At 37.6% G+C, this 21,111-nt stretch overlaps 2 protein-coding genes across 2 annotated transcripts in view; both read right to left on the bottom strand.

Moving 5' to 3' along the window:
• Window positions 1–21,111, bottom strand: part of LOC139983280 (uncharacterized) — a 254,458-nt gene that overhangs the window by 200,467 nt on the left and 32,880 nt on the right. The window lies entirely within an intron of this gene.
• LOC139983289 (sushi-repeat-containing protein SRPX-like) lies at window positions 250–20,485 on the bottom strand. Its single transcript, XM_071996751.1, has 12 exons — window positions 20,297–20,485; window positions 19,731–19,784; window positions 18,974–19,094; window positions 17,634–17,702; window positions 17,068–17,183; window positions 16,515–16,694; window positions 15,518–15,700; window positions 9,681–14,879; window positions 9,090–9,146; window positions 7,620–7,740; window positions 5,933–6,048; window positions 250–571 (listed from the first exon to the last, which is right to left on the bottom strand). Exons 1-8 carry the CDS (start codon window positions 20,352–20,354, stop codon window positions 14,608–14,610), a joined length of 1,053 nt encoding a protein of 350 aa, XP_071852852.1. The 5' UTR covers window positions 20,355–20,485; the 3' UTR covers window positions 250–571; window positions 5,933–6,048; window positions 7,620–7,740; window positions 9,090–9,146; window positions 9,681–14,607.

Raw genomic sequence — 21,111 nt, 5'->3', positions numbered from 1 at the left:
TACTTCGCCGTGTTACCAAGTGTTGTACAACGCAGTTACTCGACATTTCGTTAAAGTTGGTGTCATTTCCTCATTTGCTTTAGCTTTACAAAGTCGAATGCAAGCGACGTTCACTTAAACAATTGGGCTGTATACGCAGTGAATATTAACCAGTTAATTACCCACCTTATACTTTTGCAAGTTATTCTGGTTTGAATCGAATGGTTTATGATAACTGGAATTAAATAATGAAAACATTTGACTATAATATACGGTAATGCTTCATGGCATTTGAGTTTTATTGTGAGTAAAGTAACATGATACTGAGTTGTGTAACTAACTAAGGAAACAAAAATAACGATTATATGAAAACAAATATCAATGTCATCCGGTCACAATGATGATGATCACGTTGATTGTAAAATTACATTCGATTATACTTCCAGCGACATCTTCTGCTCGGTATTTGACTGTGTTCGCACCAGAATCAAATCGACTGCCGGATGCTTTACCCTCGACGAGTCGTATTGTCACGTGTCAATCGCCCGAGGCTAGTTGTAAGAGACGAGAGCGCTATCTGATGGCTGCACGTCTGTATGTGAAGGGAGAAACATAATATGGATAACTTGAGTATATTGTACATCCGTGTCCACGACTTTATTCATGCAAACAGTCTGCGATTAAAGATCAGTAAACGTGGTTTATTTTGAAACACAAGACCATATCTTTATCATCCACTCGGTAAAAAATCATAACTGTTTTGTTAGACTCTTCCAGCAGTACCACATTAACATATTATAATTACTTACAGCCCACAACAATATTAGCTCTTGACGACATTATTAGGATTGTTCATTCCCAGGCAGAAGTATTTCACATTCCCTTAATGGTGGGATTTACTCAGTTAAGAATTATAATTCCTGGTTCACTGCGAGGAATAAACACGTACACCTTAGTGGTTAGAATCATATACAGATTAAGAGCTATATTTATCGCCGGAAACCTTTTTGATATTTTGTACACATATTAAGGATTATGTAACTTCGGATGTAAAGACGTTTGCTGAATACACAATCATACAATGATTTGTGACAAAGTAAACTCTATACTCTGTAAAAGTCCCAGTATGTCCATTCATGTACCTCTCACACGTGTTCGGGATGGTTAATATTGATGATTTCAAACCCCTATACAGTTGGAAGTCTGACCTCAATATATGACCGTTACTAGCAAATTTTCGAGCACAGCTACTTGACCCGGAAGTAATTGTTTCGCGCAAATCCGGTTCTACGGACTTCGGTTCGCTACTTCCATGTATGGATGTAATCGGTAAAATTCGCAAACATCCCAATGTCATTCGGGTTTACGAGTATCGTAGCTCGATAAAGGATACTTTAGAGACTCAAATACGATCATTTCCGGAAAGAAACGAAGATTTTACCAATAGAACAGTGCATTTTCTTATCGACGACCAACGCAAAAACATAAAGGTAAGTCAAATCGAGTCGACGTCTATCGTTATGTGACTTTCGCGTCTTAGACAACTTTTTACCGTAAAAATAACATTTTTGTAATATATAAGCTTGAATCTTACTCATATTTTTCAAAAAAGTTGTAACTCCCCCGAAAAGTGTGATTTTTTGGTCAACGAAAATGGTGCTCCTATGTGGTTTTGGTTGCCCCTAAAACATGTATCCTAACGTACATAATACACATATACACGAAAGCACCGTATCCTATAACCTGCAGCCTAGCGCTATATGTCGACTATGAAGTAGCTAGTGCTAGATTTGCAACGTCTCGTATTTTTCGTAATCTTTCTATTCGGCATAGATTCCCTTCATTTTTTTGCGTTAATATGGAAAAATCAGGGAGTTGATAAGTCACGGTACTACTTATGGCTACTAAATAGTTAAAATTTAAAAATTCGAGGGCATAGCGGACAGTAATATTACTGTACTAGGCCCCTAGTACAAGCCTAGGCTAGCCTATAGGCCTAGTACTTTTGTATTTACTAAAGTAATATACTACGACAAGTTTTTACTACAGGTAGGCCCTAGCCTAGTTTTAGTAATACTAGAATACCTGCATAGTTTAGTCCAATTTTAATAATGGACTAAGGCATATAACCTTTAGTTCTTAGCCTACGCCTTCTTGTCCTTGTGTAATAATTCTAAGGGGCCTGTTCTTGAAAAGATTTGGACTGCATTAAGATACAATTTAGTATTATTATTATTTTACAAAAATTATTAGTAGTACTAGTAGACTGCCTTTGTACTATGTATAAGTTAAGATCATGGCTTATTATGAGTTTTATTAAAGCTGGACTGGGTGAAAATTTCCTCCATCCTGGGATCGGGATCCATTTCAATGTCACTTTGTTACAAGTGTTCAAGACAGGTATTAGATCCATGACTTAAGTCTAGGCCCAATTCCCTATGCTTAATATGTAGAGCAAGATACGTAACACAGAAATAAAACTAGCTTGCTTTATACTACTTACACTTTATACTTATTGCTATTACAGTTAGACCTACTGCTGGTACTTGAGAACAATTGCACCTCATAGAGCCATGTAGTTGTACATAGCTACTTATAATTCCAGGTGACTTAAAACAATATCAGGGATCATTTTGTGACAACATGTTTATCTGTTAAAGAGAGTTTACGATCTTTTTATTGTTATGTTGTTTTCTATGATAGGTACAGTAGTAGAAGTACTTAGTCATTCACGTACAGTCTTCCCTATGTGTGTGTGTGTCACACACAGATTTCTCTAAGGTGCTTTCCCATGTATATATGACCAAAAAAAAGTTATTCCCAAAAAGAAGAAAAGTTTCATTCACTATTAGATTTGTTTTGTTATGTATAATGACTAATATTGCAAAATGCAGTTCCACTGGTATTAAGTATTAGCCCAGAGAGCTTCCAGAGTTTATTACATCCTCGTGTTTATTATCCTCATATCTGAAGTCTTCATATAAGAGTTTATTTATAGAAATCTGTTAATAAATGTAGTCTCACATTCTATTTAATACTATATATCTTTAAGTTCCTAGCTCTCTTATATGTACCCGTAGTAAGAAGGAATGCAGCCTGTGGATCAGTTAAGTGCCTGTTGTTATAACTCTGCTCCAAACTATTGTTTGTTTAATCAGGTTGTATTATTAGTGTGCTACCTTTAAGCAATTTTGTTTTCTATATATGTGTAATTTACATTTTTCCTCAGTTTCTGTTATACTCTTATAGAAAGAACAAGTTATGTGCAGCAACAGGCTGTAATATACTCAGCAGTCTCATGCCTATTCTCTAGCTAACTCGAACAAGTTATTGGCCCAGACACATACACTGGAAGTTAACTGTGTAGAATAGATTGTTGTTTGGAATTTATGTGCTGATTTTGGAACCATTTCTTGGGAATTGTCGGTACTTAAATTGGTTAATTTAGTCGTGACAACTGACCAATATGGCTGGAACAACAGAAGATATGACGTGGAAAATTAACAAAATGGATGGCTCGAACTGGCTGACATGGAATTTCCAGATGAGACATTTGTTGCTTGTAAAAGGCCTGTGGGCTATGAGGATGGCTCAGGAAAGTTGGGGGTTACTGTATGTGAGAAGTAGAAGAGTGCAAACTTGAAAAAGACACAACTGGCATTTTTCACCATTGTGCTTGCAATAGCATCTAGTCAGCTGGAATTAATTACAACAAGTGAGAAACCTAGTGATGCTTAGGATGCCTTGCGTACTCTGTTCGAAAAGGATTCTCTAACCAACAAAATTCAGCTCAAGAAAAAGTACCTCAGAACTGAAATGGCAGAGGGCAAGTCAGTTGGAAATAATTTGAATTATATGAAAGGAAGTATGGATCGTTGGGCTGCTATTGGTGCTCCTATTTCTGAAGAAGACCAGGTTGTTAAAGTTATGCTGTATGTTAAGTTTGGACTTATTTATTTACTTTCTACTCTTACCTTTTACTTTTATATATTTGTCTTTTAATTTTAATCTTATGCTATATGTCACAGGTATATCTCGCCATTTCAAAGTTACAAAACTATCCATCCTGCCACCTGAACTGTTTTTGCTATGTCATGCCTTCACTATGCCACCTTGAAATACCCCTTCCAGTCATAATGCACTTGACATTGTGTGTGATTTTTTTTTCAGACAATATTATTGTATGAAGTCTTCACAGTATGAAGTGTGTTTCATTTCAAGAAGTATTCAAATTTTGTTAAGCTATTCCTTCCATTTGAACAAAGTATTTCACTTTGAAGTGATCGAAGTAATTTATATTTCATGCCCATCTTTTCACAGGACATTAAAACATGTTCTTTCATGGAGAGTGTCACACAAATGTTTTTTGTTTTCTTTTTTCTGTTGCTTAAAGTGCCTTATTGTTACAGTTATAAAATCAATAAAAGACCAGGCAACTCTATTTCCACTGTTGACTTATGTTCTACTATGCATGTGCAAAAGAAAAAGAAAACAGCCCTACTCAAAATATTTGGTCAAAGTATCAATAGAACGTAATGTATCCAAACGCGTCCTGTGTACTGAAAGTCCGCTTTTAATTAAAGTCCCCATATGTGGCAAAACCACCTCATCCCTCCAAAATACCCTAACTCTTCCCAAAGCTGGTGAACACCACACCCATCCCAAAGCTGGGAAACTCCAAACCTTCCCCAAATCCGCTAAGCACCACATTCCCTCCCCAAAACCCCTAAAAACACCACACCCCTCCCCTAAACAACACACCCCTACCCAAGCCACAGTACTTAACTTCAATATTGGCAAGCGGTTATGTAGTGTGATACATGAACCAAACAAGGATTGGTATTGACTGGAAAACTTAACTGATATTTATTGATGAATATAAGCAACAGATGAGTACCCAGCTTTGCAGAATCTCACTGAGTAAGGGCTACTGTGGAATTATGGTAAGTGGGTAAGTATAAATCATTTGGTATTGTAGGTATAAATCATTCGGAATTGTTGGAAGTTCCTTAGAAAGCAACTAGAAATAAGGTTTGGCCTAGGCCATGTTACCTTTGTATATTCGACATATGGTATGACCCCTTCAGTTTTGACAACGGACTCAGGAAAATTTGTGTTACCTTAATAGTTACCACCATTAATTTAGCTAGAAAGGAAACACTATCTCCCTTGCCCCCTCCCCCATTTTGTCTCTCTTACCCCTCCCATACGCAGCTCTCAGTAATTTCACATTTTACCTAATCATATATTAGAATTTGGGACAAAATTTCTTCCAAACCTTAGCACAACTTATATTACTTAATTTCACGCCACAAAACCTAACATTCCTAATAGACCGTACACTAAAGGAATGGGTTCCACTACATTGAAAACGATTTGAATGAAGTCTTGTCGGTAGTAGCCCATAGCATGAAAACGGCTTGGCGAAAGTCTACCTAATTTCAAAATGGCGGCGACAGCAACAAAATCGCCGAGTCGAGGTAATCGTTTTGTGACTGGCCGTCTTAGACAACCATTTCACCGAAACTTTACAGCATCATGTAGGAGAGTACAAGATCCACAAATGGGAGAACTTTTTTGCTGTAACTCTCTTTCGTTGGTTCGTTTTGACCTATTTTGTGTCAGTTAGGAATACATGTGTGAGGACGAAGTTGGATTGCAATCGTTGTTTCATAGGTTTTCGTTGATTTTTTCTCGGGTATCTTTGCCCTACCATACATTGGAATTACTTTTAATCCATTCTGTGAGGTTCCGGTAAGTTGTAAACTATCAATGTCTGTAAATTCTGTGAGTGAAACGTAGGACCGACTTTACGTTAAATGCGGGCAAATTCAAATTTAATGATATGCGTGATCGTTGATCATTCTTCGAGGTCACGGGGTCAGACTTCCAACTGTATATACCTATATTTTAAATAGTGAGGAAATGCATATATCCATGCTATCAAGCTTACTTTTAACAGTGAATTCGATTCTGCATGTTGCTTTATTCCCGGAGAGATCTTGAGCTGTGTAAATAACGGCATGGTGACCTTCGGTAAAAGTTGAGCCAGGAGCTGGTCCGGAACGGCTGTAGAGTGTCGGACCGAAAAAAAAGATGCATTTTAAATAAACAAGTAGAACATATAGATTCGGATGCGCTATATGTTTCTCACGATATGACAACAGAACATCTTGTAGATTATTAGGTTTATATCACACAGATCCAATTTTATTATTATCTTCTTTTTTATTCGTAAAAGTAAGTTGGCCTGACGTTTCGATCCTAGCAGGAGCTTCTTCAAAGGCTAAATGACAAGTAAGAATTACAGAAGGGACAAAAACACGCACATAATACAGAACGGTTAATGAGCATGGTGAACACAAAATCATTGATGTGTGGAGATTAGTAAACAAGGGATGGAGAGAAGAAAGAAAGAAACCATCAACCAGGGGAAGAGGATAGGTAGGAGATAAACAGTGTGCCTCAACTGTTTATCTCCTACCTCTCCGCAACACTTCATAGACTCATTTGTATGCATCGTGAATGTTTACTTATACGTTGGTGAAATATCAAAGATTGGCGTCATACAGACTGGAGGTGGACCGTGGCAATAACCGCTTCCGCCTCTAAAACAGAACATACATAATTTTCCTCGTTGGTAATACACTGCAGTGACGCAACACAGATATGGAAGTGAAAATCCTCGCTACCATCCATCCCAACCATCTCACTTCTCCTTGGGGCGTATTTAGAACTTTACTACTATGGGAGTGTGTGGATGGGGAGGGGGGAGGGGGTGGTGCAATGCCTCTAGGGGAAGGCAGACATGATTTTCTAAAAAAATGGGAAGTTCTGAAACTATGTGTTCACTTTATAGTATATTATAAACAGATAGATGACATGGCATGTTTAAAGAATAGTAATTATGATTAACGATTTAAGGCCGGCCTGTGTCTAGTTAGATATAAAATAGGAAGTTTGAGATAAGATATGGCAACGTATAACGTGTAACCATGGTTTCATTAAGTTGATGAAGTAACAGACTCAAACCATGGTTTCCTTGAATTAATGAAGTGAACAGACTAAAACCATAGTTTCATTGAAGTGATGAAATGAGTACACTCAAACCAAATTATCGATGAATTGATGGGTAAACAAATGGATATCCCTCGTTACACGTTGGGTGCCGCTTTTAGTTTTCATAATTAGTATTTTACTATATTTAATTCTAGTTATTTAATTCTAGTTTGGCCTATTTCTAATTGATGTTTTTAGTTGTTTGATATTATCGTTTTTAATTTGATAATAGTTATTTGTTTCTGGTCTTTCCATCTTTTTTTATTTTAATTTGTATCTTTTATGGCAATTGTGCAATTTCCTGTTTGAGACATAACAAAACGTACGACTCACTCACTCACTTAACATACGTCAGCAAGTTGATTTGATTGCATCACTTATCGCATTTTACATGTGCCACCGATCAAGTTAGTTCGCCAGTTAGATGTATACACAAACAAATCCTTGAATTCAGGGCAACTTGCGATGGACAAAAAAAAGAGTATTAAGAAAATGCCAGACTGTATGATATACACTTTCATTGTGGATATTTAATATGAAATAAATAAATACACAGGTAAAAATTTTTTTTCTTCACTTACTGCATTCTTATTGGACGATCATCCGTGGCGGTTGGCTCAGTCCAAGTGACCACTGTTGATATGGTTGTTATGGGAACAGTCCAGTGTGATCGACAGTTAGTAAATGTCGGAGGTGTGGTATCTGAACAGAAATTAATGTTGTATTTAAGCACCTTAATATATTAAAAGTTAAAATGAGCCGATTGTGTTAACCCTGCGATAATTCACTCAATGTTAATGAAATGGCTTAGGTCGTAATAAACCAGAAATAAGCTGGAAGAAGGAGAGGCCATTCTTCGTTGTGACAGCCGCGCGTTACAAACACAAGTGACTGAATGTAGTAAGTAATTTAACACGTGCAGGGTGAACTAGGCGCAGCCAATGGAATATATGCTCAAAATTCGCTTGACATGAATTCAGTGGCGTCGCCAAGGGGGGGGGGGGCAGGGGGCACATGCCCCCTGGAAAACCTAGTGCCCCCCCCCCCCCCCCCCCGAGTGCTCCCCCATCTGAGATTTGGGTTGGTAAAAAATATATATATATATTTTGTTATATTCAACTCCCATCATCTGTGTTGGTTTTTCATAAGGACAAAGAAGCACAATAATTCAAAATTTGTGGACCCATATATTAACCCTTTTGTGTGGTGGTGCAGAGGTCATTTGAGGTTAGATGCTTGTAGGAACAAATGACGAATGTTCACACCTGCATACTCAGCCATACTCGATGTGTGATCAAACTTTGGATTGCATGGTGAGATCCCTCATAGGAGCCAATAACGATGCTGGAACCTGTTACATCTTAATAGATAATGGGAGACCACGAGAAGGACAAGAAAGGAGTCGGGGTCATGCACACATTAATTCAACAAATGTAGGTTCTATTGATAGGGAATACCCCATTCCCGTCTGACAAGGTTTGGCAAAATGCCTATAGAGATGCATTATGGTGCTTTACTTTGCCACACTTAAGGAGGATATTTGACTGTTTAGTTGGTGTCGCACTTACGTTTATTTGTGTACAATGCGAATGTTCTTATAATATTCTGTTTTTCTTAGGAACATAGAGATAGAGGAATGGGGGTGGGGGTTAGAGCTCCCAGATGTTTACGTACCGCACCACTGCTAGGTACCGTTCTGTTCTTAGGAATGAAAGCCTTTAATTAAAAGTTAAGTATCAAACATTGAAACAAAATTAATTACAAATGCTTGTCAGTGGTTATAAATGTTTATTATATGTGACAATTAGCAACCTTTTATAATTATCCAGTATCGCGGTCAGGGTACGTGAGGCACAGGGAATGATAGTGGGGACAAATTTGTGCCATCACTATTTTGCAAAGTTCACAGGTCACGGGACATGCATATTGTGCCCCTTTTTAAATTCTTAGTAGTTCAATTCACAACGCAATCCTGGCTACAGGCCTGAATTTTTCCCATATCGTTAATATGGCGACGATACTCTTAATCCGAGCAGTTAAGTTTAACTCACCTGCCAGTGGTGCCTGCGCAGAAGATCTACGACGTCGAGTACCCCAAAGCCAACCATCTAAAAGAAAAAAAAGGCACACAGGATACAACAAGCATAGTAAAAGACTATACTTGGTAATATCATGACTTAACTATGCAAGTCTCACAAACACTGTTCCAGCCACTTATGGGAGGGTGTAGTATCAGGCCCAGAAGAACAAAGATATACTGAAACAGCCACCATCTATAGAAGTACATTATACGTATTATTCAATTTTAACTATAGCCTGTATATAATATCCTATTAGGAGTACTCACATGGCACTTTCAGGTAGAATTATCATTCATGATTACATTAAATCAAACTGATAAGGAACGACGTTCTTCTGTGTGTGCAGTAGAGTTTTTTAGGTTTTAAATTCAAAATTAATAGCAATAGCTATACTGCAATAGCGATAACGACAATGCATACTTTCATTCATTGAACTAAACTAAAATGTTTCGTAAAATTGCTAGTTTGGTATAAAAAGAACGACGTGGAAAGAAAATTAAATACATGAACCTTTTGTTAATTAAATGATCTTCAAATTAAACAAAATATTTTGTAACTTACCAGTCGGACACAAACAAAGCAAAATACAAACGGTGATTAAGAGACCGTGAAACTTCATCTTGGAGACTGCGGCTGCTTCGAAGTCAGTAAATTTATAAAATAACAGCACTTCATAATTTCCTAACAGTTTTGAGGCAGCATTACACTTTAATTGACTCCAGACTTCTTGTCAACACAACGAATTTTTTGAATGGTTGATTCTCGAGGTCAAAGGTACAGTCAACTCCCGCTGTAAGGGCGAGCGGAGATACAAAGATAATATAGCAAAACGTCCATCAAGGGAATATTCGCACATACCTGTGGTCAGGAGGCTGATCATACACGCAAACACCACGGTCACCAAAATACGGTCACGGTCACACTAAAATATTCACTGTTTGAGTATTTGTCTCACTGTAAACAGTACTAGTTCGTGATTGGTGGTAATTGGACTTTTGACCCACACAGCTACTGTACAGAGGCACCTTGAGCTGACCCCATTCAAACGTCAGAACGTCTTGTTGCCTAAAAATCAATTTAATTGAAACTGCATCACTTATGTTATATAAAGTTCGATCAAACTATGGAAGCTGACATCAGGTAATGATAGTTACGAATATTATATTATTTTGTTTGAGTATTCATAATGAAATTACAGCAGATTGTCCCAACAAGCGGAGAAGGGGGGGGGGGGGGAGGGGATGGAGGGGTGTGCAGTATGGATTAACCGTGTGAAGTTGGGGGAGTAAGCTTCAATCATTTGGAGAAGATCCGCCATTGGGAGCACTTTCTACAGTATTATATTCTAATTCAGCCCCTTTCTCACCTCTACCCCTTTCCTATCCCCAATTTCTTACCTGTGTCAAGGCATCTACAGTCAATATAATCCTCCAATGTGGGATATGAATTGTTTATGTTTCTGCGTTAGGCCTTTTAGTAAATTCATTGGTAATTGTTAAAGTTGGATACGAAAAGCTGCGATATTGTTCAGTGGTTCCACTGGCCGCTTATTAAAAAACCTCCCGGACGGCAGATAATATACCCACGGGTCGCAATGCACTTGTGCTCTTAAACGACGTAAACTGCTAAACCACGCACTGATCAGTGCATGTGTTGAGTTAACTTTTAACCAAACCATGGAGACATTTATATGTTTATTCAAAACGTTACATATTGTGTATCTGGATAGGTCTAGAATCAAATTAGGTTAACATTTATACAGAGTTAATCAACACAAAATAATAAACTACGGTTAACTTAGATTTATCTGTTTCCAATTCAGCAACATTTTCATTCATAGGCGTAGGAGCCTCATTTGATTTGGGGGGGGGGGGGAGGGGGCTGTAACGACTCGCCCGAAAACATAACCAATTTTTTTTCGCGCGCTCCACATATTAATGTGCATATCATATAGGCATCCATCAGTTATTACATCACTGGCAATAACAGATTGTACAATGTACATTTCGTTTATATCATGGTCTTGTCCAGTTATAGGTCCTTCATACTTCTTTATAACATTTGTAAATGAACTTCATTTTTGTCATTTCCAGATGTCTTCATCATTACTACATGGTGACGCAGATATGTGCATACTCCAAGTTGTCATGTATATAAATTATCACTTCGTGACCTAAAAAAAATGCACATTTTCCCACCAAAATCCCTCATATCTTACAATTTTGATCAGAGCAGATCTTGTCACTCTCTTCCTGATTTGGTCCATTTAATCTACAAGTCAATGCACAAATCCAAATGTCTTGTATCTTGGTGTAGTTCTTAATGCCGTAGAATGTTTAAGTGTACAAAATGGCGCCCGCCCATGTTAAACTCTTGAACTAGTGACACTTATCAAATTTGTTGTCACGGTTCTTTTAGTTATATGCTACTTTAATAGAATAATCTCCAACCATTATACAAAATTTGCCTCAACACTCAAGTCGCAAACTTGAAACTATTATGTAATAAGCCAATTTTAATAGATATCCTTTGGAGCTTCAGTGTCAAGGAATAAATGTCAGTTACAGGTCAAGAGAGGTGTTTATAGGGACCTCATTAATGCGACAATTCTTGACCTTTCGAAAAACAATACAATACGGTGTAGATACCGTTATCACGTCCCTGGAGCAGTGAAACTCAAGCAGGAACAATTTTAATAGTAATAATGTTTGTCTTGTTAAAAATTTGTTTATTACACATATTATTTCTGTATGCATCAATTATCATACTCATTATTAGAGACGGCCGACACTGAATATAACTTACTATATTTAACTTTTACAGAATGTCTTGAAATTAAATGCATAATGCCAAGATATGTGTAGGTTGATGCTTCGAGGTAAGCTTTATGTCTTTAAATTGCTGCAAGCTATAAGCTGGAACCTCGAATTATAGTTTAATCATATATAATTATATGCTATATGTTGCTAATTGATATTCATAATAATTGATGGGGTTTCCTTAAGTTTGGATGAATACCGTGACTTACGGCGGTTTAATGGTTTACAGATAACTTTGTAGTTAAACTTGTAACGTTTATCAACGTGAGTGAACTAACATTCTCGGAGAGCGCCATCTTTTTAGTTCAATTTTACGGATTTACGGCTTCCATGTAATGTTAGTGAGACTCATTCCAGTGTATATATCGAGGGATTATATTAGTAGTAGACTGTGGACTATTCTTATAATTGAAGTTTCGCCCTTATTAAGAAGTCAAACGCTGTCTATTCTGAGTTAATATTCTATTGCTTCTCAAAATGATCTCTTTTTTTACCGGCAGTCTTGTTTCATGTGCTGTTAATAGACACACTGGCTTTATGATTGCTGATTCAGTCTTTAATGGATAATTTGTCTATAATTGAAAATATTTACCTTTTCTTTCACCAACTTCGATTATCTGCAGTAATTGCACCATGCATTGTGTCAGTCGTGTAGGCTACGCTTTTAGAGGTTGCAACTTAAAACAATATAGTACAACACAAACTTACCAAACTCACCAAATCGGGATTTTGAATATGTTAATGAGCTAAATCGATGACTATGTCGATTTAAATAGGTATATGCCAATTTGAGTTGCTAGAAACTGGTATAATTCCAAGGAAGTTGACTTCTACGGATTTAATTCGACATATCATAGATTTAAACTGGTAGATGTCGATTTAAATTGACATATACCGATTTACTTTACATATCATCGATTTAAGCTGGTATATGTCAACTCAAATTGGTATATGTCGATTTAAATCCATGATATGTCGAATTAAACTGGTATATGTCGATTTAAATCGGTAGAAGTCAATTTAAGCTGCTGGAAACTGGTATAAGTCAAAGGAAATTGGTAAATGTCGATTTAAATCGGTATGTGTCAGTTCCCCACGATTTGAGACTGATGGCCCGCCATATACGACTGGACAATGAGTCTATGAAGATAAGACTGTCTACGAGATGAAGTAAATGAGTTACGGTACCGCTTGATTCCAGTTCACATCTTCCTTTCAATTACGCCAGTTAGTTATGCCGAGAGCAAAGAAAGGTCATATACAGGTATATCGATAGACCTGCATTACATACAACGACTTGATACGACCTAATATTAGATTTGCGTATGAATGAACTCGCTCTAAATGTTTAGTACAGCAACTGTTGTTCATGTCCATCGACCGTGCATCAGTAATCACTACTTTGTGTTCTTAACACTGTAACGTGTTTCACAGGACACGAACAATAGTTACTGTAGTCTGTACCAGCTATGAGTATAGGGTGCAGCCTCTCTTATGTAGTAATTTCTGTGATATTTAATTTCGCCGAGGAACTGTTGAACTCATTGAGTCGCTACACGCGATTACACATAATATTGTCAAAATGACGATACATAAGTTCAATTCGGTACAGCTTGAAAGCTGACTAATCAACACCATTCCTGTCACTTTACCGCTACGAAATTTATTTTAGCTGGGTGACGACACACAGATCACGTTAGACGCGTGCTGTGCAGTGTGAACGAAATTTATTGCACACTTATATGCATACTGACATATGACATGACCTTTCTTATTAGGTAAACTTTTTTTTTCAGTTTGGCGAACTGCTCCTTGGCAATTATTTCCCAAGGCAGATGTGACAAGGGATATCCCCTGTAGTAGCCGGCTGAGATGCATTCTAGGAAAAATAAAACGTCTGGCAAAGAAACTCGAGAGAGGTTACATACCAAGGATGACCCCTGTTTCTTCGATCGGTGAGAAAGTTGTCAATCGCAAAAGTGTAGACCTGCAATGTTCTGTACAAGGTTAAAAACAGCTGTCAAAATGAGTTTAACGTCACCCCATGCCCTCCCTCCCGTTGTTTTCTTGATTCATGCTGGGACAGCTGCGAGAAGGAATTTCCGTCAAGACAAAAACAGGTTGCTACGATGCTACTCAGGGGACATGCGAGTTGTATAAATACCATGTTACAATGTTTCTATTTTTACCGAGTTTACCTAACAGTACAAAGGAAACGTCTCAAATTATCGAGTTGTGTGTCACACGTATCTTGAAAACACATGAACAATACTTCGTCGTGTTACCAAGTGTTGTACAACGCAGTAACTCGACATTTCGTTTAAGTTGGTGTAATTTCCTCATTTGCTTTAGCTTTACAAAGTCGAATGCAAGCGACGTTCACTTAAACAATTGGGCTGTATACGCAGTGAATATTCATGAACCAGTTAAGTACCCCCTTTATACTTTTTGCAAGTTATTCTGGTTTGAATCGAAATTGTTTCATACTAATTGCAATTAAATAATGAAAACATTTTACTCTTATACAGTAATGCAACACGGCATTTGAATTTTATTGTGAGTAAAGTAACATGATACTGAGTTGTGTAACTTTACCTTGAAGTTGCGTAATGTATTTAACAACTAAGGAAACAAAAATAACGATTATTATACGAAAACAAATATATATGTCATCCGGTCACAATGATGATTATCACGTTGATTGTAAAATTACATTCGATTATATTTCCAGCGCCATCTTCTGCTCGGTATTTGACTGTGTTCGCACCAGAATCAAATCGACTGCCGGATGCTTTACCTTCGACGAGTCGTATTGTCACGTGACCACTGTTGTCAACCGCCCGAGGCGAGTTGTAAGAGACGAGAGCGCTATCTGATGTGGCAGATTGGATGTTGACATCAAATGATGTTGGACAAGCTGTGAACTCTGGTGGCTTCACGTCTGTATGCGAATGGAGAAACAGAATGGGAAGAACAGGAGTTTATTGTACATCCGTGTCCACGACTTTATTCATGCAAACCGTCTGCGTTTAATAATCAGTTAACGTGTTTCATTTTGAAACATAATACTATATCTTTACAGTTCTCTCAGTACATAAATGATTGTTTTATAGACTATATACAGCAGTACCACATTAGCATATGATAATTACTTACAGCCTACACAAATATTAGCTCTTTACCAAATTTTGGAATATATAATATAGGATAACCTGTAGAATTAAATAAAGATGACAGGTTTTACGGTGAACAAAATAACAACGGTCGTGAATTCGTGCTGCTATAATTCAAAGCAGGTACTACATTGTATGTGTATACATGTCTATATTCATAATATGACTGGTTGTAGAAAATCATTTTGTGTAACATGCATTATTCGTTTGGCTTCCGGCATAAAGATCCATTCGATATTAAGCCAAGTAAGAATTGATTTAACTCTGAATCGATTCATTCGACACAATGTTTCAATCTGTGCGGTAAAATCTATACTCTATTATTGACTGTTTAAATCAACTTCAGAGTGCTCATTCCCTGGCGAAATTATTTCACATGCTCTTTATACAGAACGATGTAACTGACCTTGACAAATTGGAGGATTGGCACTCCAGACATGACCGTTACAGAATAACGCTGACGATTGTCCGCTAGGAATCTCAAATCCTTCGTCACAGTAGAAAGTACACAGACTCATAAACCGGTTACTGTCAGAACAGGACACAGAACCGTGTGATGGAGCCACTAGTGGAGGACTGCATGTCTTAACTAATGATGTCATCAGACAAAGGAAAAACGGTAATACCTTCATTAGTTTAAAACATTATAACGCTATCAGTGTAGTGTAGGTTACAGGATTATCACCACATGAACAAAATTAATCTCTCCCAATTCTCCAACTCTTGTTTTGTTTTTTAAACCAAGGATCTCGATCGACATCTTAAAGCTGTACATTGAAACGAAATATCAAGTAATTATTTCCCGTTCCCATTCTTTCTCGGCTACGTGTCCCCTCCATCATTCGCTATCAATCACCCCACCTCGCCCCCTGTTGTTACGCCACCCCTTCTCCTCTGCCTGTACTTCCCTCTCTGGTAGCACATCCTCTACTGTACCCCTAACCCTAATCCTAACCCTTCCTCTGCTAGCCCGGCACTGTCCGATCACTTTCTGATAAACCTTTTTAAAACGTTTTGCATAGAAGGACGTCTGAGGTTATTCCGTCACTTGTAAATAGTTTGAGTAAAATAAGGCACGACAGACTTCTGAACGTTCATTGGCTAGCATTTAATTTAAATATGTTTATTCAAGTGAGTAATGAATAAATATCATAAAACGATTGTAAGGAAATCAAGGTCGAAAAATCAAATAAGTAAAATGACGAGCTAAAACAACACAATAAATTGAGAGGATTACCAAATATTTTTATTATATTTATTATTTCAGGATGAAAAAGTAACCAGTGTGAAATACTTATCTTTGAAAATGATAGCACACAGTTTACTTTATGTATATTGCGTTAGTGATAATACAATAAACAGCACTATATAGTTATGGTGTAGTAATGCTTTCTGATAATTACCTTGACATGTAGGTATTGGAGAGGACCATCGTCTCGTGTCTGCGTTACAATGAGTCGTTGCGCTCCCTGATAATGTGTATCCATGGTGACAGGAGAAGACACATTGTGACCCACCAATGACACCGTATGTACATACATGTACTCCATTACTCACCGGTGGTATCGGTGGACACCGGATAACTGTTGAAAGAAAAATGGTGGGATTTACTCAGTTAAGTAATATAATTCCTGATTCACTGCGAGGAATAAACACGTACGCCTCAGTGGTTAGAAACATATACAGATTACGTGCTGTATTTATCGGCGGAAGCCTTTGTGATATTTTCTACACATATCAAAAATTATGTAACGTAGGATATACAGAGTTTGCTGGAAACACAATCATGCAGTGATTTGTGACACTGTAAACTCTATACTCTGTACAAGTCCCTGTATGTCCTCTCATGTACGTTGCACACGTGTTTGGGGTTGGTTAATATTGGTGATTTCAAACCCCTATATACCTACATTTAAAATAATAAGGAAATGCATATACTCTGGCTATCAAGCTTACTTTCAACAGTGAATTCAATTCTGCATGTTGCTATATTCCCGGCGAGATCTTGAGCTGTGTATGTAACTGCATGGCGACCTTCGGTAAAAGTTGAACCAGGAGCCGGTCCGGACCGGCTGTAGAGTGTCGGAACGAAAAAAAAGATGCATTTTAAATAATCAAGTAGAACATATAGATTCGGATGTTCTTAATGTTCATGTTATATGTTTGTAGACTATTAGGTTAATATCACACAGATCCAATGTTATCATTATCTCTTTTTTATGCGTAAAAGTAAGTTGGCCTGACGTTTCGACCCTAGCAGGAGCTTCTTCAAAGGCTAAATGACAAGTAAGAATTACAGAAGGGACAAAAACACGCACATAATACAGAAAGGTTAATGAGCATGGTGAACACAAAGAGATTGATGTGTGGGGATTATTAGACAAGAGATGGAGAGAAGAAAGAAAGAAACCAATATGGGAAGAGGATAGGTAGGATATAAACAGTGTGCCTCAACTGTCTATCTCCTACCTCTCCACAACACTTCATAGACTCCTTTGTATGCATCGTGAATGTTTACTTACGTTGGTGAAATATCAAAGATTGGCATCATGCAGACTGGAGGTGGACCGTGGCAATAACCGCTTCCGCCTCTAAAACAGAACATACACAATTTTCCTCAGTGACACAACACAAAGATGAAAGTGGAAATCCTAGCTACCATCCACCCTGATCATCTCACTTCTCCTCCCTGGGGCCTATTTAGAACTTTACTATTATAGGGAAAATGGGGGGGGGGGGTTGATGCAATGCCTCTAGGGGAAGGCGACAAGATTTTCTAGAAAAAAGGAAGTTCTGAAACTATGTGTTCACTTTATAGTATGTTATAAACAGATAGATGACATGACATGTTTAAAGAGTTTAATTATGCATAACGATTTAAAAAGTCCTGTGTCTAGTTAGATATAAATGAGCAAGTTTGAGCTAAGATATATGGCAACGTATAACGTCTAACAAAAAGGGCGCAACGATAGACATGGCTAGACTTTCCAAACCATGGTTTCATTTAATTGTTGACGTAAACGGACTCAAACCATGGTTTCATTGAATTGATGAAGTAAACAGTCTCAAACCATTGTTTCATTGAATTGATGAAATAAACAGACTCAAACCATGGTTTCATTGAATTGATGAAGTAAACAGACTCAAACCATTGTTTTTTAATTTTTGAAGTAAACAGACTCAAGCCATGGTTTAATTGAATTGTTGAAGTAAACAGACTCAAACCATGGTTTCATTGAATTGATGAAGTAACAGACTCAAACCATGGTTTAATTGAATTGTTGAAGTAAACAGACTCAAACCATGGTTTCATTGAATTTATGAAATTAGCATACTCAAACCAAATTATCAATGAATTGATGAAGTAAACAAATGGATATTTCACGTTAAACGTTGGGTGCCGCTTTTAGTTTTCATAATTAGTATTTTACCATATTTAATTCTAGTTTGGCCTATTTCTAATTAATGATTTTAGTTGTTTGATATTATCGTTTTTAATTTGATAATAGTTATTTGTTTCTGGTCTTTCCGTCTGTTTATATTTTAATTTGTATCTTTTATGGCAATTTTGCAATTTCCTGTTTGAGACATAACAAACAATATGACTCACTTACTCACTTAACATATGTCAGCAAGTTGATTTGATTGCATCACTTATCGCATTTTACATGTGCCATCGATCAAGTTACAGTAGTTCGCCAGTTAGATGTGCCACAAGCAAATCCTTGAATTCAGGGCAACTTGCGATGGACAAAATACAGAGTATTAAGAAAATGCCAGACTGTATGATATACACTTTCATTGTGGATATTTAGTATTAAAGAAATAAATATACAGGTATAAAAGTGTTTTCTTCACTCACTGCATTCTTATTGGACGATCATCCGTGGCGGTTGGCTCAGTCCAAGTGACCACTGTTGATGTGGTTGTTATGGGAACAGTCCAGTGTGATCGACAGTTAGTAAATGTAGGAGGTGTGGTATCTGTACAGAAATAAATGTTGTTTTTAAGCACCTTAACATAGTTAAAGTTAATATAAGACGGTTGCGTTAATCCTGCGATGATTCAATGAAATTGAATTAAATGAGTTAGGTCGCACTAGACCAGAAATGAACTGGAAGGTGGAGAGGTTATACTTCGTTATGACAGCCGCGCGTAATTACCAGCACAGGTGACTAAATGTAAATTTAACACGTGAACTGGGTGCAGGTGGATATAGCCAATAGGAAATAAAGTTCGACATTAAATTGACAGGAGTTAGACCAAAACAGATACTTTTTTCTATTTCCTTGCGACGGGGGGGCGGGGGGGTGGGGGGTTATCAACCATGCACTGATGGAGGAACGGAAGTTGTCTAAGACGTCATGCAGACCAGAGGAGGAGTAAAGGTGGATGGAAAACCCCCATTCCCGTCTGAAAAGGCTTGGTAAATCATTGGGTGCTAGTATAGATGCAACATGGTGCTTTACTTTGCAGGTCAGAGGACATGCATATTGTGCCCCTTTTTAAATTCTTAGTAATTCAAGTCACAACTCAGTTCTGCTTACAGGCCTGAGTTTATTCTCATATCGTCAATATGGTGACGATAATTTCGATCCAAGCAGTTAAGTTTCACTCACCTGCCGGTGGTGCCGGCGCAGGAGATCTACGTCTTCTTCGTCTACGCCAACCATCTGAAAAAAAAACAAAAAGCAAATAAAACAAGCCTAGTAAAAGACTATACTTGGTATTGTAAAGACTTAACTGTGCAAGACTCACAAAAACTGTTCCAGCCACTTATGGCAGGGTGAAGTATTAGGCAGAGAAGAACAAGCTACATTGAAACAGCCACTATCTATAGAAGTACACAGGAGTACTCACATGGTACCTTCAAGAAGAATTATCATTCATGATTATGTTAAATCAAACTGATAAGAACCTACGTTATTATGTGTGTGCAGCTGTTGTGTATTATGTGTGTGCAGTTATTTAAGGTGTTAAATTCAAAGTTAATACAAAATAGATGTACTGCAATAGCGATAACGACAATGGGTAAATTCATTGAACTGAACTAAAATGTCTCGTAAAATTGCTAGTTTGGCATAAAACGACATGGAAAGAAAATTGTATACATGAACCTTTCTTTAATAAAATGACATTCAGATTAAACTTTCGAAAGAGTAAAACAAAACATTATGTCACTTACCAGTCGGAGACACACAAACCAAAATACAAACGGTGATTAAGAGACCGTGTAACTTCATCTTGGAGACTACAGCTGCTTCGAAGTCAGTAAATTTTTAAAATAACGGCACTTCATAATTTCCCCACAGTTTTGAGGCAACATTACACTTCAATTGACTCCAGACTTCTTGGAAACACAACGTATTTTTCCATGGTTGTTTATCGAGGTCAAAGGTACAGTCAGCTCCCGCTATGAGGGCGAGCGGAGATACACAGATGCTATAGCAATACGTCCGTTGAGGGAATATTCGAACACACCTGCCAGCGGGCGGATCATACACGTATCACCAATACTGAGCTTGAATATTCACTGTTTAAGGAGAGTAATTGTCTCACTGTCTATAATTCTGGTTACTGTACAGAGTCCCCTAGAGTTGACCCCATACGAACGTCTTGTTTCATAGAAATCAAATTAATTGGAACTACATCAGTTATGTTACATACGGTTCGATCAAACTATGCAAGCTGACTTCAGGTAAAGATAGTTAGGATAGTTAGAATTTACAGCAGATTGCCCAACAATTAAGCGGAGATGGGGTGGCGGGGGGGGGGGGCGTGTAGTATGGATTAACCGTGTGAAGTTGGGGGAGTAAGCTTCAATCATTTGCAGGGCAAATGTTTTTCATGGCGGAGAGGATCCGCCATAGGCAGCACTTTTATCAGCATTATGTTCTAACTCAGCCCCATCCCCCTCCCTTACCCTTTTCCTATCCCCAATTTCTAACATGTGTCAGGGCATCTACAGTCAATATCATCCTTTAATGTGGGATATCAATT

This window comes from Apostichopus japonicus, chromosome 16, assembly GCF_037975245.1.
Source record: "Apostichopus japonicus isolate 1M-3 chromosome 16, ASM3797524v1, whole genome shotgun sequence".
NCBI classification, from domain to species: Eukaryota; Metazoa; Echinodermata; class Holothuroidea; order Aspidochirotida; family Stichopodidae; genus Apostichopus; species Apostichopus japonicus.
Note: the sequence above shows the minus strand (reverse complement) of the source record. Positions and strands in the feature narration are given on the sequence as shown.